Genomic DNA, 26678 nt, shown 5'->3' with positions numbered 1-26678 from the left:
CGGTTGATATTGTTAAGGTAATATTTGTCAGTTTGTGTCTGTGCTGTAGATTAAGCCTACCGTTACTGGACCACTTGATATTGTTAAGGTAATATTTGTCAGTTTGTGTCTGTGCTGTAGATTAAGCCTACCATTACTGGACCAGTTGATATTGTTAAGGTAATATTTGTCAGTTTGTGTCTGTGCTGTAGATTAAGCCTACCGTTACTGGACCGGTTGATATTGTTAAGGTAATATTTGTCAGTTTGTGTCAGTGCTGTAGATTAAGCCTACCGTTACTGGACCAGTTGATATTGTTACGGTAATATTTGTCAGTTTGTGTCTGTGCTGTAGATTAAGCCTACCGTTACTGGACCACTTGATATTGTTAAGGTAATATTTGTCAGTTTTTGTCTATGCTGTAGATTAAGCCTACCATTACTGGACCGGTTGATATTGTTAAGGTAATATTTGTCAGTTTGTGTCTGTGCTGTAGATTAAGCCTACCGTTACTGGACCACTTGATATTGTTAAGGTAATATTTGTCAGTTTGTGTCTGTGCTGTAGATTAAGCCTACCATTACTGGACCAGTTGATATTGTTAAGGTAATATTTGTCAGTTTGTGTCTGTGCTGTAGATTAAGCCTACCATTACTGGACCGGTTGATATTGTTCAGGTAATATTTGTCAGTTTGTGTCTGTGCTGTAGATTAAGCCTACCGTTACTGGACCACTTGATATTGTTAAGGTAATATTTGTCAGTTTTTGTCTATGCTGTAGATTAAGCCTACCATTACTGGACCGGTTGATATTGTTAAGGTAATATTTGTCAGTTTGTGTCTGTGCTGTAGATTAAGCCTACCGTTACTGGACCAGTTGATATTGTTACGGTAATATTTGTCAGTTTGTGTCTGTGCTGTAGATTAAGCCTACCGTTACTGGACCACTTGATATTGTTAAGGTAATATTTGTCAGTTTGTGTCTGTGCTGTAGATTAAGCCTACCATTACTGGACCAGTTGATATTGTTAAGGTAATATTTGTCAGTTTGTGTCTGTGCTGTAGATTAAGCCTACCGTTACTGGACCGGTTGATATTGTTAAGGTAATATTTGTCAGTTTGTGTCAGTGCTGTAGATTAAGCCTACCGTTACTGGACCAGTTGATATTGTTACGGTAATATTTGTCAGTTTGTGTCTGTGCTGTAGATTAAGCCTACCGTTACTGGACCACTTGATATTGTTAAGGTAATATTTGTCAGTTTTTGTCTATGCTGTAGATTAAGCCTACCATTACTGGACCGGTTGATATTGTTAAGGTAATATTTGTCAGTTTGTGTCTGTGCTGTAGATTAAGCCTACCGTTACTGGACCACTTGATATTGTTAAGGTAATATTTGTCAGTTTGTGTCTGTGCTGTAGATTAAGCCTACCATTACTGGACCAGTTGATATTGTTAAGGTAATATTTGTCAGTTTGTGTCTGTGCTGTAGATTAAGCCTACCATTACTGGACCGGTTGATATTGTTCAGGTAATATTTGTCAGTTTGTGTCTGTGCTGTAGATTAAGCCTACCGTTACTGGACCACTTGATATTGTTAAGGTAATATTTGTCAGTTTTTGTCTATGCTGTAGATTAAGCCTACCATTACTGGACCGGTTGATATTGTTAAGGTAATATTTGTCAGTTTGTGTCTGTGCTGTAGATTAAGCCTACCGTTACTGGACCAGTTGATATTGTTACGGTAATATTTGTCAGTTTGTGTCTGTGCTGTAGATTAAGCCTACCGTTACTGGACCACTTGATATTGTTAAGGTAATATTTGTCAGTTTGTGTCTGTGCTGTAGATTAAGCCTACCATTGCTGGACCAGTTGATATTGTTAAGGTAATATTTGTCAGCTTGTGTCTGTGCTGTAGATTAAGCCTACCATTACTGGACCGGTTGATATTGTTAAGGTAATATTTGTCAGTTTGTGTCTGTGCTGTATATTAAGCCTACCATTACTGGACCAGTTGATATGGTTAAGGTAATATTTGTCGGTTTGTGTCTATGCTGTAGATTAAGCCTACCGTTACTGGACCAGTTGATATTGTTAAGGTAATATTTGTCAGTTTGTGTCTGTGCTGTATATTAAGCCTACCATTACTGGACCAGTTGATATTGTTAAGGTAATATTTGTCAGTTTGTGTCTGTGCTGTATATTAAGCCTACCATTACTGGACCAGTTGATATGGTTAAGGTAATATTTGTCGGTTTGTGTCTATGCTGTAGATTAAGCCTACCGTTACTGGACCAGTTGATATTGTTAAGGTAATATTTGTCAGTTTTTGTCTGTGCTGTATATTAAGCCTACCATTACTGGACCAGTTGATATTGTTAAGGTAATATTTGTCAGTTTGTGTCTGTGCTGTAGATTAAGCCTACCATTACTGGACCAGTTGATATTGTTAAGGTAATATTTGTCAGTTTGTGTCTGTGCTGTAGATTAAGCCTACCATTACTGGACCAGTTGATATTGTTAAGGTAATATTTGTCAGTTTGTGTCTGTGCTGTAGATTAAGCCTACCATTACTGGACCAGTTGATATTGTTAAGGTAATATTTGTCAGTTTGTGTCTGTGCTGTAGATTAAGCCTACCGTTACTGGACCAGTTGATATTGTTAAGGTAATATTTGTCAGTTTTTGTCTGTGCTGTATATTAAGCCTACCATTACTGGACCAGTTGATATTGTTAAGGTAATATTTGTCAGTTTGGCGTCTGTGCTGTAGATTAAGCCTACCATTACTGGACCAGTTGATATTGTTAAGGTAATATTTGTCAGTTTGTGTCTGTGCTGTAGATTAAGCCTACCATTACTGGACCAGTTGATATTGTTAAGGTAATATTTGTCAGTTTGTGTCTGTGCTGTAGATTAAGCCTACCATTACTGGACCAGTTGATATTGTTAAGGTAATATTTGTCAGTTTGTGTCTGTGCTGTAGATTAAGCCTACCGTTACTGGACCGGTTGATATTGTTAAGGTAATATTTGTCAGTTTGTGTCTGTGCTGTAGATTAAGCCTACCATTACTGGACCAGTTGATATTGTTAAGGTAATATTTGTCAGTTTGGCGTCTGTGCTGTAGATTAAGCCTACCATTACTGGACCAGTTGATATTGTTAAGGTAATATTTGTCAGTTTGGCGTCTGTGCTGTAGATTAAGCCTACCATTACTGGACCAGTTGATATTGTTAAGGTAATATTTTTCAGTTTGTGTCTGTGCTGTAGATTAAGCCTACCATTACTGGACCAGTTGATATTGTTACGGTAATACTTGTAAGTTTGTGTCTGTGCTGTAGATTAAGCCTACCATTACTGGACCAGTTGAAGATATCAGAATAAAGTTCTTGCTACATTTGCTATGTCCTCTAAAGTCTAAAATGGAGACCGTAGTATCCCAAAAGCATTTTACTCATATTATTGTTGTTTTTAAACCAACTAGACATATTTAGCCAGCATCCATTTTTCTGTCAGTTGCATTCATCGGTTGTCATCAGTGAAAACACAGCCTTAGTAGTCACTCATAAACCTAGTCACTTTTGTAGTCTGTATACAGACAAGTAGGCAGACACGACAAGTAGGCAGACACAGTATGTTACGGTTGGGTATCAGTGTAACTGTTGTTCTGATTTGATGCATGCATAAACATTTGCATTTGTGATAATAATGTTTACTTTTACCTCCTTCATTGAACTGTAAATAGACAAAGGCAAGCATAGCAGTTGAGAACAACATAGCAGCAGTGGTCACATTCAGTTATTTTAAAGAAAATAAAATAAATCACTATAGTCAGATTTTAGCAAATTATGGAAAAAATAACTTTTGCTGGACTAAAACAAAATTTGTTTTTTGCAATCTTTTTTTATCAACAAGAAAGTTATTACTTTTTTCTAATGTTTGTAGTATAAACAGGGTACTGCTGTATGAACAGTCTAATGTTTGTATAAACAGGGTATTGCTGTATGTACAGTCTAATGTTTGTATAAACAGGGTATTGCTGTATGTACAGTCTAATGTTTGTAGTATAAACAGGGTATTGCTGTATGTACAGTCTAATGTTCGTAGTATGAACAGGGTACTGCTGAATGTACAGTCTAATGTTTGTAGTATAAACAGGTTATTGCTGTATGTACAGTCTAATGTTTGTAGTATAAACAGGGTACTGCTGTATGTACAAGTAGGCAGACACGACAAGTAGGCAGACACAGTATGTTACGGTTGGGTATCAGTGTAACTGTTGTTCTGATTTGATGCATGCATAAACATTTGCATTTGTGATAATAATGTTTACTTTTACCTCCTTCATTGAACTGTAAATAGACAAAGGCAAGCATAGCAGTTGAGAACAACATAGCAGCAGTGGTCACATTCAGTTATTTTAAAGAAAATAAAATAAATCACTATAGTCAGATTTTAGCAAATTATGGAAAAAATAAAAATAATGTTTGTAGTATAAACAGGGTACTGCTGTGTGAACATTCTAATGTTTGTATAGACAGGGTACTGCTCTGTAAACAGTCTAACATTAGCATAGCTGCCATCCCTCACGATTTTGGCATGAATTTCACAACTTTTTCAGCGATTCACAAATTCACGCTGCATTAAAAAAAATCACAAATTCCCCAATTCTCAATTATTTTAAATCTTTAATAAAATGACCCATCTCTTGTTAAGCACTAGTTTTAATATCAGCAGTTGCCGAAATTGTCCAGTACTGATAGTCGTGATATTAGTGGAACTATAGCTGATTGGTACAGTTGGCCCGGTAGCAGGCATGTTAGCATAATTTAATCTATATGTATAAGAGTAGTTTTACAAATGCTTTTGAGAGAAACTAGGGCCTAACCAGAATTTCGCTCTGAGCATGCGCCACAAATGCTGATTTGAATTACCATTCGGCACTGCACCTTGAAATTGTCTTCACCAACAAGGAAAAAGAAATGTATTGCACAAAAAGTGATGTTTAGTTTGGAATATACCAAAAATTGGCCATGCATTCTGCCATCAAACATCGATATACATAATGCTTTTTACATGCAGTGTGCCACAAATTTTAACATTGGGCATGGTGGCAGAGATGATGTGAGGAAGCACATTGGTAGCAGAAAGCACATAGAGGTTGGGAAAATTAAGAACTCGCAGCAGATTTCAGCTTGGGAATATTTTAAGCCATCGACAGAAGACCTTCAATCTACCAAGACTGAAGCATTGTTTGTGAGTTTTCTTGTTGAACACAATCTACCTTTATTAGCTGGAGATCATGCTAAACATTTGTTCCAACAAATATTCCCGGACTTGAAGATCGCTATACAAATTCATGTCAAAATTCACAAATTTTTATCCCTATTTTCACTAACTGCAAGCCGGAGGCTTGGCAGCTATGCATTAGCAACTGGGTACTAGTGTGTAGTCTAATGTTAGTAGTATAAACAGGGTACTACTCAGTAAACAGTCTAATATCAGCAACTGGGTACTACTGTGTGAACAGTCTAATGTTAGTAGTATAAACAGGGTACTACTCAGTAAACAGTCTAATATCAGCAACTGGGTACTACTGTGTGAACAGTCTAATATTATTAGTATAAACAGGATACTACAGTGTGAACAGTCTCATATTAGTATTATAAACAGTGTACTAATGTGTGAACAGTGTAATGTTAGTAGTATAAATAAGGTACTGCTGGTGTCAACAAACGATGTACTGCTTTGTCAACAGTCTGATGTTCATAGTATCAGCAGGGTACTGCTGTGTTAAGTCTAATATTTTGTGGTATCAACATGGTACTGCTGTGTGCACAGCCTAATGTTGGCAGAAAAAGCAGGTTACTGCTGTGTGAATAATCTCATATTAGTATTATAAACAGGGTACTGCTGTGTGAACAGTCTCATATTAGTAGTATAAACAGGGTACTGCTATGTAAAAAGTCTAATGTTAGTAGCATAAACAGGGTACTGCTGTGTGAACAGTCTCATATTAGTAGTATAAACAGGGTACTGCTGTGTGAAGTCTCATATTAGTAGTATAAGCAGGGTACTGCTGTGTGAACAGTCTCATATTAGTAGTATAAACAGGGTACTGCTGTGTGAACAGTCTCATAGTAGTAGTATAAACAGGGTACTGCTGTGTGAACAGTCTCATATTAGTAGTATAAACAGGGTACTGCTATGTAAAAAGTCTAATGTTAGTAGTATAAACAGAGTACTGCTATGTAAAAAGTAATGTTCGTATGCTTTTATGTTAAATAGTGGATAATAAACTATTTAAAATACAGAAAGCTGAAAAACATTTGAGAACTTTGTGAGATATAGAGACTTCATTGAAAATTCTATGCAATTCATATTCATTACAGCTATAACTCTACATATACCCATGCATACTGTACTGTCCTTTATATTTATCACAGAGATAACACTTACATACCTATGTATATGTATACTGTTTTGTCTTTTATATTTATCATAGAGATAACACTGTACATACCAGTACATACTGTATTGTTTTTCATATTTGTTAGAGATAACACTGTACATGCCAGTGTATACTGTATTGTCTTTCATATTTATCATAGAGTTAACACTGTACATACCAGTGTATACTGTATTGTCTTTCATATTTATTAGAGATAACACTAAATATACTTGTGTATACAATATTGTCTTTCATATTTATCACACAGGTAAGACTACATTTTCCTGTGTATACTGTTTTGTCTTTTCTTTTTATCACAGTGATAACACTGTTGTTATGTGTATTTAATTTGCATGCTTTATTAGTTTTCTTTCATTCATTATATGCTATGGGTTAGGTAAAATTGTATTTTGTAGTGAACTTATCCAGAATCAAATTCCTTGTCTACCTGACAGAATCATGAATTATTTTTGTATTTTGTAAACAACTAATGTGTAGTTTATAGTTCCCTGTGACGTTAAATATTAGGATCATTATCTTGGTCTCAGTCAAAGACATTAGTTTTTCATGTTCTTTATTATAATTTTACTAATTGACTTTGTCTAATTATAGTTTGGATTGCTCTGGAAATTTGTCTAATTATAGTTTGGATTGCTCTGGAAATGGAGTATTTCATGATTAGATTTATTTGAAAGGGCTTATCATCCTAAAGATTTTGTCAGTTAATTTTACAGCTTTGGAATTTATCTTTTAATTGGAACCTTATAGCCATTATTATGCTGAGGTTTAATTCAATTCAAACACATTAGATACATACTCGTACCATTTTGGTTGCATCCTGCAGCTTAATGATAAAGACTTGTTATGTTTGACTATAGCCTGTATTTGAGAAAGCTTTGTTACAGTAACCAAGTAATATCGTGTCAGATGTGCACTTATTATTTGGAATTGCTATCAGTAGAATATTGTTAATTCTGATAGAATACAACATCATCATCAAAACATGGATTGTGCTTTTAACAGGATATGTATACTGGTTATTTTGAACTGAATGGTTGAATTGAAATTATTTTGCATAATATGACACATAAAGTAATTTATTCATAGGCTTTTAGTTAATTTGTTTGCATAAAAGGTACTAATACAATGCTCATCTGAAGTCCTGAAAACAAACAGTATGGATCCTGATATATTAGCATTTTATGTGACACTAGATCTGGGTCTTCATGGTACACACACGGGTACATATACAATTCTTTGCACTAGCACATGGACAAACATCTTGCAATCTTGAGCTTACCTAAGCTGAAGTTGAACTCATCCCATGCATGAAGCAAGTGGATTTGTACAGCCCTGTAAATGCTAGGTTTAACAGTATTTCAGTATGCAATCAAGGTAGAAAGATTCATTAAAACAAAGCCTAGGGATAGGATTTCATAAAGGCAGTAAAATTAATAATGTACTAGTTGAAAGGCAAGCTCTGTATACTTCCTTTCCCATTTTGATCCCTGATTCCTGCTGAATGTTCAAGAAATAAACTAACCAGACAGTGAGATACTCAAAGACCTTCAAATATCTTATTGCATAAACCTACAGGAAATATTTTTATGGACTCCGTTAGCAGATAAGAAGAGGGACCCAAGTTAGTGTTTAGACATTCACAAGTCGCAGTTTGAGGAAGTAAGCTTGAGAGGTTTAGTAAAATTAGTTACTTGTTAGGGTTAGGATTATAATAAATGTCTTTCTACACAGGATGTATTTATTATTGGTAATGAAATACAGTCATATGTGTAACTGATCCCACAGGAAGACAATTTAAAAGTGGTCTTGATGAACAGGTTGTCTTTATGTGACAGTAAATATGTATTTTTTGAAAATCATATGTATATAAGTTTATGCTGGGTTACATAGAAATTTTTCTAATTTGGATTACACAATTCTGACTTTCATTTGAAATAAAAAAAATTATAGGCTATTTTCCTTTAGAAATGGGTATGTTTGATATAAAATAAGTCAACTAAAGTTTGTAATAGTTCTTATCATTTTTCTTTTCTTCAGTTTCCAATCTTTATTGTCTTTTGCGTATGAAACGCCCAACTCTTGTATGACTCAGAGTAAATGAAAAGTTTAATTTGATCTAAATTTTTTAGTTAATAAGAATTCCATTTGCAGAATGTTAAGTCCTTGATGTCTTTTACCTTATAAAAAGACCATACTTTTATTTGAGTGTGTGTGTGATTTAGATTTTTAATGTAGCTTTAACAATTTTTTTAGTCATATCGTTATGATGTCTGTAGTGTGGCAGTTTATAGTGATGTCTAGCACTGGGTCATCATGCTGCAGACATGTAGCATGATGTCCCACCCAGTCACATTATCCTGACACCAGGCCGACCAGTCCTAACACTAACCTCTTAATGCTGAGCGCCATGCTCAGCAGCTGTTAGTACCATTTTTGTAAGTCTTTGCTATGACTCAGCCAGGGATCGAACCCACGACCTGCCGCATCTAAGGTGGTACTTTTATTTGACTCAGGATAAATGAAATTTTTTTTTTCATTGAATCTCGAGGAATTGAAATTTGGGTATCTCTTTTATTTGCATAACAAACTACCTTTAATTGAGATATTATCTGTATTACAGGAGGCCATTCCTGGTGCGATAGCAAAATATCAGAAACTTACCAAGGGGAAAGAGATGAAAGTCACAGTAGATACAGAGAATTTCTTTGGACCTGATGTGTAAGTAATGCAAGAAAGCTATTTAGTCTTGGCTGCACATCCATACACTTGTGAAAAAGATCTTATTTTATTTAACTTTTAATACACCAAATGAAAAACTGGTTTATGAAAGTTTCCTTAAGCCTGCTTGTTGCATGTATAACCTGTTATGTATATTTGATTTAATTTAATTGTTTGTAAGTTTTAAAATTTTATTTTTAAATTTCATTACGTGTCAGAGTAATGTAATTTTGTTTACTAGGAATTTGATTTGTCATTTTTTTTCTCCAGACAATTCAGTTCGACCTCTTATCATAAACACCTAATAATAGAAACACTGTTTCTATTTTCGGCTTAGTTCCCGACCTTGATTCAGAAATCAAGGAGTCAAATAAATAACATTCTATTTTTTCTTATTCTTAGAGTAAAATGATTGTTTTTTGTCAAGGTCATACTGGGAATATGTGACTTAAATGTCGCAATTCTGGGTTTTCCGAAATGGCACACTAGTTAGATTTATTAGTGATGTTTAGAGAGATATTTCTCAGTCAGCTTCTAAACCCTGGGATGTAAAGGTGTTCCTTTTGTTGTGACAGTTTGGAGTTATATTTTAATTTTCATTCAAATTATTTGGATTCTGAAAGATTAATTCTTTTTCCTGGAGGGGCCCCAAGTGGCAGAGTGGTCTAAAGCGCTCACCGTTCCGGATAACTTATCTCACCTCTGTTTGCATGGGTTCAAGGCTAATGTGGGTATGTGAGAAGGCTTGCCAGTAGCTTCTCGTGGGTCGGTGGTTCTTCCCGGGATATTCTAGGGTTCTTACTCCACCATTTATACTGGCTGCCATGTATAGCCTATCTTATGCTGAAAAATGGCGTTAAGTTATACAACAACAACAACTTTTTCCTGGAAATATTTGAGTGCTCATACAGAATTCTTAGACAAAGACTTTTCTTAAAATTTTATTTGGAAATTCAAACACCGGAATATTATTGTCTGTGGAATAACAAAGAACTGTAGATGCTACAGCACCATACTGACCACAGTATATGTCATCGCCTTCCATTTTGGATATTTCGTCGGGACTCGAACTTGAATTCATTAGAACATTTCATCACTAGGACTTCAAAAATTTAATTCATGGATTATTCTTAGATTATTTTGGATTTGATTCTTAAAACCCTAAGTTCCTATTTTTTCATTTGTACAGTGTTTTTCCAGAGAAATAAATTATTTGTTAAATTTTTCAAAGCTTGTTGTTTTCACATTTTCTTTTGTTACTGTGTATTAAAGCCTAAACTTATAACATAATAAATCTATACCCAATTTCACCAGCACAAGTCATAAAGTTAAGTCCAGACTTAATACATTTGAATGGTCAATTTTAAGTTAGACTGGTTCCATTGTCTTTAATGCAGTGCGTGTCTGGTTCCACTGGGAACTATATCAGATGAAAATTTATTTTAAAAACAAAAATTAGAAGTGTAAGACCCAAACTTGTATTGGAGTGATTATTAGATTTTGGATATGAGCACTTCTGACTGGTGTTTATTTGTCCTATTGTCACAGACTTGGTTACTATAGAATTAGAACTGAAAATCATAATGTCATCTACCAGTCTGTAGAGCTGATGTGCTGTTAAACTACATACATGCATACATACATACATACATACATACATACATACATACATGGGGCCTCGAGTGGTCTAAAGCGCTCTTCGTTACGGATCACTGCCATCTCACCTCTGTCTGCGGCGGTTCAAGTCTAAGATTCAGCCAATGTGGGCATGTGAGAAAGCTTGCTAGTAGCTTCTCGTGGGTCGGTGGTTCTTTCCAGGGTTTTCCGGGTTCTTCCTCCACCATTAATACTGGCCGCCATGTATAGCCTATTGTGTGCTGAAAAATGGCATTAAACCCCACAACAACAACAACAACATACATACATACATACATACATACATACATACAGTGAATTCACTGTTTTGTGTGGATACCAATTTTTGTGATGTTCAGCTTTATTACAAAAAATTATTCAATGAACAATGATTATTCTTTTTTTAAAAAATAGGGCCTTTTCCCAAGCTTCAAATTTAGGTACTGACATCCATCAGTTAGCACAAGTTTACCATTGCGACTTCTTCTAAAGTTTTTGGAGGATTGCCATGAAACTTTATGCACACCTTCATCCATAGGTCTAGCTGGCCCTGAATGAAAATGATACTGATGTCCAATATTGTTACCATTGATAGCCGTCATGAAAATCTTGTTATCAGTACTCTTCTAGAATTCATGTTAATATCAGCATAGGGTTTTCAGCAAAAGACTTACGGTATTTAGTTAATCCTAAATGAAAACAGTGCACCACACATGTCCAGTGTCGCTGCCACAGTAAACACTGAAAATCTTGTCATAAATTCTCCAGAATGGTTGGTTGTATTGGCATGGAGTTTTCACCAAAAGCTGTCTGATTGGTGGCTAATTTGTCCTAAATGAAGATGGTGTAATATGATTCCAGCATTAGCTAACTTGAAAATCTTGTAGTTAAAGAATATCATAGATGGTTTCAGCATTCAGCAGTTGCAAAAAGAAGAAACGGTCATATCTTGACTTAAAGGAATTCTTTTCAGACAGTAGAGAAGCAATCCCTATAATATTTATGGATTGAAAAAATAACATCAATTGAAAATTCAATTTTGGTAAGAGACAGTTCTTGAGAACATTTGGAAATCCTTAAGAAATCTTATACAAACTACTCTCTGGAAACCGCTCCGGTGGCCTAGTGGTTAGAGCGTCTGCCTTGGATGTGGGAAGTTGTGGGTTTGATCCCCAGCCGAGTCATACCAAAGACTTATGAAAATGGTACTAACAGCTGCCGAGCTTGGCGCTCAACATTAAGAGGTTAGTGTTAGGACTGGTCGGCCTGGTGTCAGGATAATGTGACTGGGTGGGACATTATGCTACATGTTTGCGGCATGATGCCCCAGTGCTAGACATCACTATAAACTGCCACATTGCAGACATCGTAGTGATATGACAAAAACATTTTTTAAGCTACATTAAAAATCCAAATCACACACACACACACTACTCTCTGGAACTGACCAAATAGTGAAAATTATGATTTAAGTATTCTTCTTGGACTTGTTGTCATAGATACTGTAATTCTGTTTTGCATAATTCTCATGAAACAGTATACAGCTGTATTTATCATTTTCAGATCTGGAGGAGTGGAATTAATAGCTCAAGGGAGCAAGTTTTATGTGGAAAACACCCTGGAAAGTAGGCTATCACTCATCAGTCAGCAGGTGTGTAGAAAACAGTTTTCATATAAATTTGTCTTGAGATATACACTGTTTGCTATAAAGGTATCAGCTGTTTGATATTTTTCTCTATGGATTTTATCAGTGTACCTTGATTTACAGTTTTTCCAACCCGTCTTACTTTTTAATGCATTGAAATTGAGAAATTTGATATTAATAAAAATTGCTATGATATATATGTACAGCTGTGTTATTGATATTTTTTTAAAAGTGAAATTAAAATGGTAACTAGCCACATCAAAATGTTCACAAGGGCAGGAAATTAAAATGCAGAAAACCTGTTTTTGTGGGAAATGCATCAGTTTCTATATCATAGGATTTATGACATTTCAGAATGTGTCATGAAAAAAAGTTCATCACATGTAGGACAGAAACAAATATCCAATCATTTCAAATAGAATATATTTTTTGCAAACACTGGAAGAGAATATTCTTATTGAGATATCTGTTTGTTACCCAGTGAGTCCGAAATTATTTTTTACAAGAAAAAAGACAAAATGTAAACTCTGCAACATTAAATTAATAAGTTTGCTAGGAAACTACTTAAATCACTTGAACTTCAAACTTTGATTTATCAGGTAATCATAATCTCAAAATTCTGTATAGTTACATTCATTCAACATCACTATTTCCATTCTTCATACTCTTAAAAAGATAACATGGAATATGACAATTAACCAGAGCTCCAAAATCTTTGTGAACTATTGTTGGACATTTATTCTATTGGTAGCATTTATAGCCAATCCAGCAAAATATTACCACATCCAGACCTGATCATCTTACTTTGGAAACTTAACCCCAATATAGTTCCATAATTGGTATTTTATTCAAGTTTTGAAGTCATTACACAATTATGGAATTAACAATATGCTTAAAAATCTGATACTAGTTGTTACAACTCTGTGGTCTTAAACTAAGTAGCAGAAAAGAGTCAAAACCAACAAGTTGTGTAAAATTCAAAAGATAATTTATGTCCAGAAATACAAAGTGAAAATTTAAAATAACGTGCAGTATGGTGTATGAAATCCTAAATAATTTAAAAGTTCTATCACAGGTCCAAAAGTATTGAGTATCCCAAATGAGTTCTAGTGGTATCCCAAATGAAGTTAAATCTGTTGTGCTGATGTGCCAATACTCTTGATGTGTCATCACAATGATATATTCCAAAATGTTATTAAATGAATTCTTGGCAAGCAGAAAACAGCTGCTAAATCCTAAAGTTTGAGCACTTTGTTAATTCCAATGAATAATTGAAATAAATCCATAATTAAATCGTCTCAACAAATTTGAACACAACTAAATGACTCCTCTAAAACTGATATTTATGCCAGGAATAACTAATTTTCAGTAAATTATCCCTTGAATTAAAAACACATGTAATGCAGAAATTGATTAGAGTCAGATATTCATTGTAGATCAGTTTAACTTTGTCAACAGGATCAAGTTCTTCAGCAGCTAGTCAGTCAGGAGTTTGGTCAGCCTGGTTTTTCATGAAACTCAAATCTCATCAGCATGTTTACTTCTATCCCAAAACCATTCATTGTGTTCACTAAAATGACCTCATATTACAGTACAAACCCTCAAGTTTAAGTAAAATTAGTTTCTAATATATTGTTTACTAAATGACCCTTGCAATCTATAATCATGAAAATTAACATTTATAATATAGATATACATGATGTATCCTTTCTTTATTTTTATAAATATCGGTAAAACTAAATGGTCTACTCCCAAACTTGGAAACTAGCTCCCAATTACTGGGCCCAGGTAGAGGCTACAATATTCTGTTTACTGTTTACAAAAACCTCAAGGCCATTTCACATACTGCAGTGTACATGTTACGTATAAGATGATACCAATATCAACATGTAGGTTTCAATTAAAACAGTTATCTAACAACTCTGAATATCAGAAATTCTTCTGGCTTAGTAGAAAATCCAAGTGTCCAATTTGAGTATTGTAAAGTAATTACAAGAGCCAGTCCCGTCAGATATGACTGGCATATATTAGTGTGACAGTTTGGAGGCCTGCAATCAGCATATCCAAATTTAATTACATTGGCCACATGTGTGGAGACCTGCAATCAGCATATCCAAATTTAATTACATTGGCCACATGTGTGGAGACCTGCAAGCAACATATCCAAATTTAATTACTTGGCCACATGTGGAGACCTGCAATCAACATATCCAAATTTAATTACATTGGCCACATGTGTAGACACTGTCAGTCAAATCCAAATTTAAATACATTGGCCACATGTGTAGAGACCTTCAATCAACATATCCAAATTTAGTTACATTGGCCACATTTGTGGAGACCTGCAATCATCATATCCAAATTTAAGTAATTTGGCCACATGCAAGTTTGATTTTAAACATGACACTTTCCGTGAGAAATTATTGACATTGTCCCAAGATTTAACTGATCTGGTAATCAAGTTTCTAACATTTTCTGTCTTAAGCACTGTCCACTAATTCTGATAGTGAAGGTGGTATTTCCCTATTCCATATTCATTGTGCATGTGATGTATTATTTTTCTGTCGCTTCTCCTTAGAAAAAAGTGCTTGACAAAAAGTTGGTCTATCATTGGTATGGCTGTAGACTTTGAACCATAACTTAAGAAATATTGATTTTATACATTGTTACATCATTGCAAAGAGGATACAAGTTGTAAGCAAGGACTATTGTTCATAGGCTGGTAATAAGCAAGGACTATTGTTCATAGGCTGGTAATAAGCAAGGACTATTGTTCATAGGCTGGTAATAAGCAAGGACTATTGTTCATAGGCTGGTAAAATATTATTTTCAGTATAAAAGTGTGAAAACATTTCACAGATGTTGATGTCATAAGCATAGTTAAATCATCTCAAATGCTTTTCTTGCAAGGAGAAACTGTTTTACACATATATAGGAATGTGAGTTATGTCAGTGCATCCCAAACATTGTGTTTTCACATTAACATTCTTACGATATGAACAAATGCATAATTTTGTGTGCAACTTATATAATTTTAATATTTTTTTCTTTTTGCAGATGGTTCCAGAACTTAGAACTATTTTGTATGGGGACAATCAAAACAGAAAATTCTATGATTAAGTCTTTGGAGTTTAAGATGCTTTTTGAATAGATTCCTATGTAGATTTGGGATCATTACTGATTAAATTGTACATATTCCATATTTGTTTTGTTTAAAGCAATTCAGATTTGAAATTTTACTTTAACTTTTAGAAAAATTAAATATTATTTGCATTTGCAGTATTTTGTGTTCTTAATTACAAAATATGTAAAATTTTAACCAAGTCTTGGTACTGACTACTAAAAATGGATTTAGCTTAAGGAGTCATAATATTTAATTATGTACATTTTCTGACTGGCATTATGCAAACAGAGTTTATATCTAATTCAGCATGTTCCTATTTTGTAAGTACATGTAAATTACTGAGCAACATATGGCCACATTGTACCTGCTGAATTTTTTTAAGTGTCTCTTATTCACCGATGTTGCTCAATACATCTGCCACGCTGACAAATAGATAAAATTCATTCAGTTTCAGCAGGAACCTATATCTTATAGGTTACAGATCATAATTAGTGTTCTTAGATAATGATGATTAATTATTATATAAATCCTAATTATTATAAACATTGGCAGGTAATAAAATTACTACCGTATGTTTAACTGGCATTATTTGCATATTCCACCATTTCAGACATGCATTCATTTAGATCATTCTTGCTGTAACATATTTTGATTGATATTACTTTCACCTCACCAAGTTTTGATTATTCTGGCTATGCTCTATAGTTCAGTGGAGTTTCCATGTAATAACAAGATTGTATTATTGTCTTAAAAAGCAAGAGCACTTTCGTACACATTGTTTTTTACTCTAGAAATTGTCAAAAATTGGTGTATTCTCTACAACTAGCTATTAACATGTCTGTGCTCTGATAATTCAGTGGATTTCGCATGCATTGTAACTGTATTTACTTAATTGTATTTCTAAAATAAGATACATGCTATGCAGAATAAGATTAGCAACACTTTTGTGACTCATAAAAGATAAATGTACATGTTATGTATAAGATGATACCAATATCAGCATATAGGTTTCAGTTAAAACAGTTATCTAACAACTCTGAATATCAGAAATTCTTCTGGCTTAAATGTTTCCAAATTCAGTACTATGAAAATATTGAACACAATCTATACAAAGAAAATGTTTATACTAGATCTGAAAAAAATAACAGTTTTAGTTTTCTTTGTACATCTAGTGATAAATACTTGCATAGATTCAATGAAGGATTGAATTTTTAATTTGCATTTGATTTATTGAACATTTCCTGATTTATTCAAGATCTGCTAAGCTAATTTGCATAGTAAAGTTGGGTGAGGGGGTGTATTCCAACTTAGACCTACTAACCCAGCAAGGATACAGCATATAAAAATGGTCACAAAATAAATTTTATTTGCGTGGTTTTTTTTCTTGGCTACTTATAAACTTGGCTCATTACATGAAATTTCACCTGTGCAAAAATGAGTTTTGACATGTCCTGGTTAGTTGGGCTATCCTCTGAAGGTATTACATACATACATACATACATACATACATACATACATACATACACACATACATACATACATATATATATATATATATATATATATATATATATATATATATATATATATATATATATATATATATCACACTAAGGAACTTAATAACACAGTCCCTGTTACAAGCTGGGTATGTTGTCATGGATTCCAGTTTATTACTATGTAGTAAAATTGTATGTTTTGTTATGTTCCTCATTATAAGACAGTATGCTCTATAGCTTCCATAATAATGGAGTTTAGTATTATCATGTGATCTGAATCTACGTTTTTCACATTCAAAAAGTTTCATTTGAAGTTTTCATTCCTGTATCATTACATTCCAAGAAAAGTAACAGACTTAATTGTGAAGGAGAAAAAATGCCTATGGTTTGTGTCAGCTTGAAAGATACCTTAGTAAGATAATCTGTTGTACTACTGGTTAATGACATAAAGGGTTCAAAATCCAATTTTTTGGCTAGATGGTAACTTTGTTTTAGATGTAATGTGATTGTGCACTTCTAACTGTTTAGAAGCATTATTTTGGCATGTATGTGAAATGTACCAAATATTTAAACTATAATTACTCAGATATGTAAACTGTTGTAAAATATTATGTTCAAATCAGATTAGACCTATTAAAATACCTATTTACATTGTATAAGGTCTTGTATTTTTTGTCGCTGTCCTTTTCATGTCTGATTTTTTATTTGCATTGTCCTTCATCATTTTAGTCGCACTTATAATGATGGATATCACGGGCATGGTTCTCAGTAATGCAAGATAAATGGGCATTGATTTCTCTGTCAGATTTTAATATATGGGTTTACCAGCAGCTGATTATCTCATTAGCTGTACCTAATAAAATAACTGTAAATCCCCTGGCCAATTCATACCAATGACTTATAAAAATGGTACTAAGGGCTCCCTTACTAGGCACTCAGCATTAAAAGTGGCTAGTGTTAGGATAATGTGACTGGGTGGGACATTGTGCTACATGTCTGCGGCATGATGCCCCAGTGCAAGACATCACTATAAACTGCCACACTGCAGACATCGTAGCGATATGACTGAATTCATTTTTACAGCTGTTAAAAATCCAAATCACACACACACACACACATAACTGTAAATGATAATATTTTAGCATAATTTAACTTCATAAAATGAAATAGTTTATGGAATAATCATGTACATGATACTACTCGGTGTCATTATTTACTTTAGTGATATTTATGCAGTAACACATCTAATAATTTAAACATAGTCACATGAAAATCTCTACATTCCTTTAAACTGTTGTGCTTTTGCATTTTTGTTTGTATTTTTTTAATGTTCTGTATTTTATTCAAATTAAAATAAAAAATTTGGATGGTGCAAACTGCATGTTGTTCTCTGACTCCCTTCCACTCAAAGGTCACATTATGTGATGCCATCATGATCACGTAGCACAAGTTCATAACTTTTTTTGTTGTGCAAAGAACACAATAAAAACTATCTTCATGAACTGCTATCTCTCAAACTGCTAGGTCAACCAGGTGCCCAGTCATTCACCTATGCAACTATAGTATATTAATATTTTGTGTATTCAATTTCTTATCTTTATAGTTCTAAATTTTCTTTTCCAAATGTCATAAATTTCACAACATGCTTTAAACTGTCAGTTATCATTTTTTTTTTTTTTCAGTGAGAAAAATTCTGATGTGTTTTTAAATAAAAACCAATTTTGGCAAATTACAGCTCTTCATCAGAAGATGTACTGTCAGTAAGTTTGATGTCAGGAGTACCTTGTAATGGTAACATTTAATGACATGTGTAAAAGTAATAAAAATGGTAACTTTTACTGTCAATTGACAAGTAATAATATTTGATGTAAAGAGTACAAAGAATAGAAATGGTAACCCTTCATTCCAAGGGTACAAGTAATAATTGTCTTTTTCTGCTAAATCTTTATGGTGTATTATGTCATTGGAGTAGCCACCGTCGATCTGAGTTTGCAACAGTTGTTGTTGTGGGGTTTAACGCCATATTTCAGCACACGAAAGACTATGCATGGCGGCCAGTATTAATGGTGGAGGAAGAACCCTAGAAGAACCACCGACCCACGAGAAGCTACTGGTGAGCTTTCTCACATACCCATGTTAGCCGAAACCTAGACTCGAACCCATGCAGACAGAGGTGAGATGGCAGTCATCCATAACGGAGAGCGCTTTAGACCACTCGGCCACTCAGGGCCCCCCAGTTTGCAACAGAGAGACAAACAATTATGGACCATTTTACTCAGCAGTTACATTTGTCACCTTGTACCCAATCTTTCCATTAAATATTGTACGGACAGTAACAACTGCAGTAGCTTTGCGGGAAATGACAGTCATCTCCATAAGCACAGCACCAACAGCCTTTTTCAAAACTCCTTTGACATCGAGTGACTTCTCGGAAAATAGAAGCAACGAGTTATGAATGAACAATTTTACTAACTTTGCCCAGTGACAGTTATTTCGATGTGTTTTCCAACACCACCTTTTGTTGTTTCACAGCCAAATAATCTCGGGTCATCCAAATGGATCACCAGGAGTAGTGTAGTGGGTGGGATACTATAGGGTCAATGGGAATTGAATATAAATGTGATACTCTAGGGTCAGTGGGAATTTAACATAGGGAATGTATAGAGACAATGGATTGGGACTGCCTAGGGAAAATGGGAATTGAACATGGGTGGGATACTCTAGGGTCAATTTTAATTTAACAGAGGAATGTATAGCGATAATGGATTGGGACTGTCAAGGGTCAATAGGAATCAGAGAGGGGTGATGTCATGGTACTGGACATAGACAAACAAACAAATACATCAATATGGCAAAAAGAGATAAATATCTTTTCGATGCAATATAGTGGCCCTGAAAAGGGTCTTTGTTTTTTGTTTTTTTTTTGTTAACACTGTTCAATTAACGGAGAGGGCATCGCACGGATCTTTTTCACTTCCTAAAACTTTGTCTTACCTCTGAGCCTTAGATTAAGATTCTCTTCAGACAGCCTTGTCTCTCCACGTAGATCCTTCGTTTCCAAAGGGCTGTCTATGTGGTCTGGGTAATTGACATTGATGATTTGATATATATGGGATAATCCAGGTTGAACAGCATCGACGATACGAGGGTAGATGATTCTACGTTTGTCCACATCTTGTGACGAGAACAGGTGAATGGTATGAGTTGAATCGGGGTTGTTTGTGGTGGAAGATTGGATTGAAACTAATCGATATCTTTCACCAATCCTATCATGCGTTACAAAATTTAGTCACAGTGTGGAGTCTGTCTTCCAATTCCAAGGGAGCTATCTGTGACGTCACATTCACTATATAGGTGCGCTAGCATCTGTGTGCAGTCAATCAATGCAACAGAGTTAGAACATTGCAGAAACTAAGAAGACCATAAATTGGGATGCACTGGCTGTGGATACGATGAGTGATGGCATAGCAGCGGCTCCTAAAACAACCGCAATCCTACTTCCAGAAGAGAATGGTTCAAATTGGGAATTAGCAGATTTTCTCTCTTCACAAGAAGTTGTTCTGGTACCAGTAACTTTGCCACTGTCTCCTTCCTTACCATATGTCGAAAATTTTAAATAGAGGCAGTAAGAAGAATTGGAGAAATTTTTTGCAACATTGTGACAAGTCTAGGCTGTCAGAAAAAGTAACAGAAAAGCGTGAAGACAACAAGCTTTGTAAAATTTAACAAATAATTTATTTCCCTAGAATATCAAGCGAAAAATAAAAAAAAAGAACTTACGATTTTACGAATTAAATCCAAATATAATCCAAGAATTCTGAAATAGAAGTCCTAGTAATAAAATGTCCTGACTGAAACTGAGTTCGAATTCCGATGAAATCCGAAATGGAAGACGATAACGTCTGTTATGACCCATGAAGTGCTGCGGTGTCAACAGTCTCTTGTTGAATCACAGAAAATATCATTCCAGTTTTGGAATTCTGTATAAATTTTGATAAATGTCCTTATCCATGAATTAATTAAGAGCACTAATGTTTCCAGGGAAAACAATCACTTGAAATTCAATGATTTGAAGAAAAGAAAATAATTAGTCAAAAACTGGACACAGCATAAAACACATTGACGTCTCAAGTGCTAAGGAACGACTGGATATTCTTTCTCAATACATCAGTAATAAGTCTAACTAAGACACAAGAAAGATTCCCGGATGGGGGTCAACCTTCTAGAAATGGAAGTTTGTTACATGATAAATATCACGCAATCCAGGTATGGCCTTGACTTAACTTAATAATTCTTACTCTTAGATAGAATTTAAAAAAGTTGTTCACTAAAACTCTCACTGCTTCTGAATCAAGGTCAGAAACTAGGTACAGTATTTCTATTATTAGGTGTATACCAATGAAAATTAAAAAAGGTCGGGTCAAACAGAACTGAACTTAATACCCCCCAAAAAATCCCATAAACAATAATACATCACAATAGCATGTAGCAGCAAAAGCGAGAAGAAAACGAGTGGAAGAAGAAGAAGCAGAGAAGAAACGAGGTTCAGGAGAGAAGGAGGATGGTGAAAGTCAAACGGTGACGGTATTCTTATACATTTTGGCAGAGTTATGGAGTGTGAAAGAAATGTATCAGACTTCTTTAATTCGACCCTAGAGAAAAAGACCTTCCCGAGCCAAACATTCTAATCCTGTTCACAGCCCCACTACACCAGAGATACCCACACTAGTGATTTCAACCAAATCATCGACAGCAACAGGTCCATAAGTAAGCCTTGGCTGAGGCAAAATGATAAGGCAGTTAAATCTCATTGCCTCCCGTTCCTGAGTTTGTTTTTAACAAACAAACAAAAACTCCCAATGGTCCTTTTCAGGGCCACCTATGTCTCTTGAAAAGACACTACTCAATGTTTGTCAAAATCAATTAAAACTCAAAATCCCCTTTTTTCCCATGATGGACGTGTGAATGCATGAGTATAGGTCCTTATTATAAAAATCAATTACAATTCAATGTCACAATACAACACTTTAAAAAGTTCATAGACTTCTTTTTCTTTTAACTCGTTCCTTTTATTGTTGAATTTCTTCACTGTCACAGTTTGTTCCTGTTCTTCCTTACTTTCTTCTCGACTTCTTTTCTTCTCTTTCTGGACGTGTCTGGGTTCTTCTTCCTTAACGGAGGGTATCTCTTCTTTCTGTTCGAAAGCCCTTTCTCCCTCCTGCTCCCGTTGTTTCTTAGAGCAGTCTGAAGACCAAAGTCCTTTCTCTTGACACTGATAACAGGTATCTTGACCTTTTCTCTTTCTCTTGCTTTGAAGTTGTGGACATTCTGAAGACCAATGCCCTTTCTCTTTATAGATATAGCAAATATCATGACTTTTATCTCCAAAGGAGGTGGGGTTAGTTCGTCGACTTCTTAGAAGAAAACCTTCGTATGACACCTCGCAAAGCTCTAATCAGAAGTTCCATTTGTGTTGACTCTTCCACCTTTCTGGTCGGATTGAGAGTGAAATGAATACTTTGAGAGGAAGAAACTGACCCTTTATATAGGAAAACACTGACCTTACATTCTTATATAGGGGACCGTGACGTTTAAATTGTGGTTATTTTACTTTTTGCAATCAAGATGAAACGATCGCATCATTTCGTGAAAAAAAGAGAAGAAAGTAAGAGGCAGAAAAGTGACCTATGACCTCGCATAGTAGCTGAAGTCTTGGCTCAAATCGATGCCAGTGATTTTGAAGATGGCATGAGTGAGCCAGAGTCCAGACCCAGCGAGTCTACGTCAAAAACCAAAGCCCACCCCTAGGAACCCCTGAAAAATACTACCACATTGGAGAGACGGATAAACGCTCCTCTACAAAATTTAAAAATGCGGCCTACACGTACACGGTGAAATTCAAAGTTTTAAAGTCAGACGTACCACTGGAGAAAACAAACGGGTTCATTACCGATTTGTGTGGTTCTTTGTTAACCACGCTGAAACGGAAATGTCGAGCCAACGAAGACGATCGCTTGACACATTCCATTTATCACGATCCCGTTTGGATCGAGTTTTGCAGGCCATCATAATTGACACCTTCCAAAGTCACCGACAAGATTCAGCATGTGTAGCAATCCAACGACAAGTTTCACATTACCGATGGAAAAGCGACACTGCACATGGCCGATGTTTCTCTTCCCAAAGGAATCGAACGCAAAAAGGTGTTATTGGTGGACGACCTTAGCAGCACTAAAAACATCATCGTCCGAATTAACAATACACAAGACAAGATGTGTTTAGCCAGGGGTGAACGTATGCCGACAAGAACGACACGGCAGAATGGAAAAGAGAATGAAAGAACATTAGACAATTGGACCGAACCAAACAACAAAGAGAAACAAAACTCATGGCCTATCCAAAGACACACCCTGCGGTATTCCTGAAATGCAAAAATTGCAAGACGTCTTGGGTCCATGCTACACCTTGAAAGTATGCACTCAACAAGTCCGCTACCCTCTGTTGTTTCGAGTCAACAATTTCAAAGATGGAAAATATATTTACGTCTATCATCACGATGCCATTACTAGTATCACCGGATTCCTGGGATACGTTATTACTGTTGGAAATGTGACTATGGGTATAACAATCGAGAGCAACACAAACATTGTGGATCGAAATATCCTAGATGTTTGGCCTCTCAACCCTGTCTTGACGAAGGACAAAACGACTGCATTACCCGGCTTGTCTGCGCACTTTTATTAGCCCTGCCTGTTACCAAGAACATCTGAAGACGCATGGTTTACACCAACAAAGTGCTCCTCAACTCCTGAAATGTTGTTCTACTTGGGGACAAGTCATACGTACCAACTGTGCCAAGGCACACGTTTGTCTAGGAATGAAATGATATCACATTTGTCACCAAATAGTGAACTTGGAATACGAGTGCTACATTAAAAAATACCAACCCTCACAGTAGGATGAAGAAGATGACCACAAGAAGAAAGGCAATTTCGATTTTGAATGCATGCAAGACACCGACATTCACTTTCCTAATTTTTGCGTGGCTCATCGAGCGTGCGAGAAGTGCATCCGAGAACCAATCTTTTGTCATTGCCTCCACTGTAGCGAGATTTCTGGAGGACGTGAACAATTCTTTCGGGGACCTAACACGTTGGACGATTTTGTTCAATGGATCTTAGACCCTATTGAAGAAACGTGGAGTCAAGAGGACATCGAACGTTACGGAGATTGCCATCGTTATGCCACGGTGATGGCTCACAATTTCTCGGGATATAATGGACAATGTCTTCTTAAATACTATAAGGAACAAAGTCCTAAAGTGACCTTTAACGGATTAAATCTCATTTCCATGCAGGTGGGACAGGTGCAGTTTAAAGATTCGATGAGTTACCTGGCCATGCCTTTGAGCCGAATGCATAAAATATTTGGATAGACAGAAATGGTCAAAGGTTATTGTCCACACCTTTTCAGTACAGAAGCCAATCAATACGATGCTCTGTCCCATTTGCCTGATGATCACTACTACGACCCTGGCAACATGCGCACCGAACAATTAGAAGGTATCTACGCTTGGTACCACAATCACACATCAGACCCCTTCGACATTCAGGAAGAAATATAAAAGTTCTGTCGTTCCAACATGGACATTTTACGGCATTGCTGTGGAAAATTTCGAGAATTGTTTATGGAGCACAGAGGGATCAATCTTTTAAAAAATGACTGCACCATTGCCAAAGTTTGTTCCTTATTGTACCGCAAACGATTCATGCCCGAGAAGACACTTATTGTCATACGCCGTCAAACAGCGAACTTTGTTAAATGTCAATACTCGATCAAAGCTCTGTGCTGGTTACATTACGTGTGCGACAAGGAAGACAAATGGATCCAACACGCCTTAAATGAAGGAGGGGAAAAGACTATCGGGAAGTATTCGGTAGATGGCTGGGACTTAGAAAACCCTAAGATCGTGTACGAGTTTAACGGATGCTTATTTCGCGGATCTCCCATCAGCTACCCTCAACGGTACACCCACAATCAGTTTCTACAACGTACCATGGAAGACTTGTACAAGTCCACTTGTCTGCGACGCTTAAAGTTAGAACAGCAAGGATACCAAGTGGTGAAAATGTGGGAACACGAGTACGATCACCGTTTGAAAACCGATCCCGAGTTTAAGCGAATCGTGGAAAGTTACAAGTTGGTGGACCCTCTGAAAACATGGGACAGTTTATATGGATGACGGACGAATGCCACCTGTTTGCTGTTCTACGCTGACGAGGAAAAAGGAGAAGAAATCAAATGCTTGGACCTGTCTTTGCTGTATCCTTACGTGTGCAAATATTGTCACTTTTACACATTGCACCCAAAATTGCTGACGCAACACATTCACCTGGACAACATTCGACAATACGAAGGATTGATTAAATGTAAAGTCTTGCCTCCCACGGACTTGTACCATCCCATTTTACCTTACCATTGCCAGGCAAAACTGATGTTTCCCTTGTGTCACACTTGTGCGGAAACCCTGATGATGTCTGTCATATGAGATGTCCCACTCATCCCTTGTCCCTAATGCAAACGAACATTCCGTGCAAGAATTGACCTCATCAGCCACCTGCGCACGCACAGATCAGAATCAACCCTTCCAAACCTCGGATGACTAGATTGGTCCTCGTCGACTCAACGGATGAACAACATCTGTGCAGAAACGTTGCAAACAAGACCGACCTTGCCAGCACACATAGGAACAACGCATCTTCACAGGAACGTGGGTCAGCATGGAATTGTTTAAAGCTCTGGATATGGGATACCAATTGTTAGAAATGTACGAAATTTACCACTTTCCCAAAACAGAAAAATACCACAAGGGCGACGAGACTCAGACAGGCATTTTCGCAGTCTACGTGGATACCTTTTTGAAAGTGAAACAAGAAGCCAACGGCTATCCTTCCTGGGGCCATACTCCCGAAGACCAAAAGAAATTCAAAGAGAAATACATGGAGCATGAAGGCATCCCTTTAGATCACATCGAGAAAAACGAAGGTCGATGATTGCTTGCTAAACTGATGTTGAATTGCTTGTGAGGTAAAATGGCACAACAATCGTGTTTACCCAAGACTTAGTATTTGACAAGACCTTGCCGATACTTCCAGATGATTCACGACAAAACCAAAACCATGAAACACGTGGACGTCTTTCTTGAAGACTTGAGCCTGGTCAATTATGAAGAAGAACTGGACTTTGTACAGGCCAACGATTTTGGAAATGTCATCATTGCGACTTACGTGACAGCCCATGCTCGCTTAAAATTGTACGAATCTTTAGAACTGTTAGGAGATCTTGTATTGTATTTTGACACGTACAGTTACATCTACATCGATCGCCTGGGTCAACGTCACTCTGACATCGAAAGAGACCGTTCAGGAGCCTGGACGGACGAGCAGCCCGACGACAAAATTCTCTGTTTTGCTAGTGGCGGTCCCAAACATTACGGTTACGAATACCGCAACCCCCAAGAAGTGCACGCTGAATGTAAAATGAAAGGATTGACTAATTATAACACCAGTCAAGTGGTGAACTTTGGGATATTGAAAGAAGCCTTGCAA

At 36.0% G+C, this 26678-nt stretch overlaps 1 protein-coding gene across 1 annotated transcript in view; it reads left to right on the top strand.

Annotated features, from left to right (window-relative positions):
• LOC149773664 (V-type proton ATPase subunit E-like) overlaps nucleotides 1–17729 on the top strand; it is a 39888-nt gene extending 22159 nt beyond the window's left edge. The window contains exons 7-9 of the mRNA XM_089946188.1: nucleotides 9070–9167; nucleotides 12366–12453; nucleotides 15505–17729. Coding sequence (XP_089802314.1) covers nucleotides 9070–9167; nucleotides 12366–12453; nucleotides 15505–15567 — 249 coding nt within the window. The 3' untranslated portion in view covers nucleotides 15568–17729. The remainder of the gene's footprint in view (nucleotides 1–9069; nucleotides 9168–12365; nucleotides 12454–15504) is intronic.
• Nucleotides 17730–26678: the final 8949 nt, after the last annotated feature.

This window comes from Sinohyriopsis cumingii, unplaced genomic scaffold, assembly GCF_028554795.1.
Source record: "Sinohyriopsis cumingii isolate HCF-2022 unplaced genomic scaffold, ASM2855479v2 utg000622l, whole genome shotgun sequence".
In the NCBI taxonomy this organism is placed as follows: Eukaryota; Metazoa; Mollusca; class Bivalvia; order Unionida; family Unionidae; genus Sinohyriopsis; species Sinohyriopsis cumingii.
This window is presented reverse-complemented; position numbering and strand designations above follow the sequence as displayed.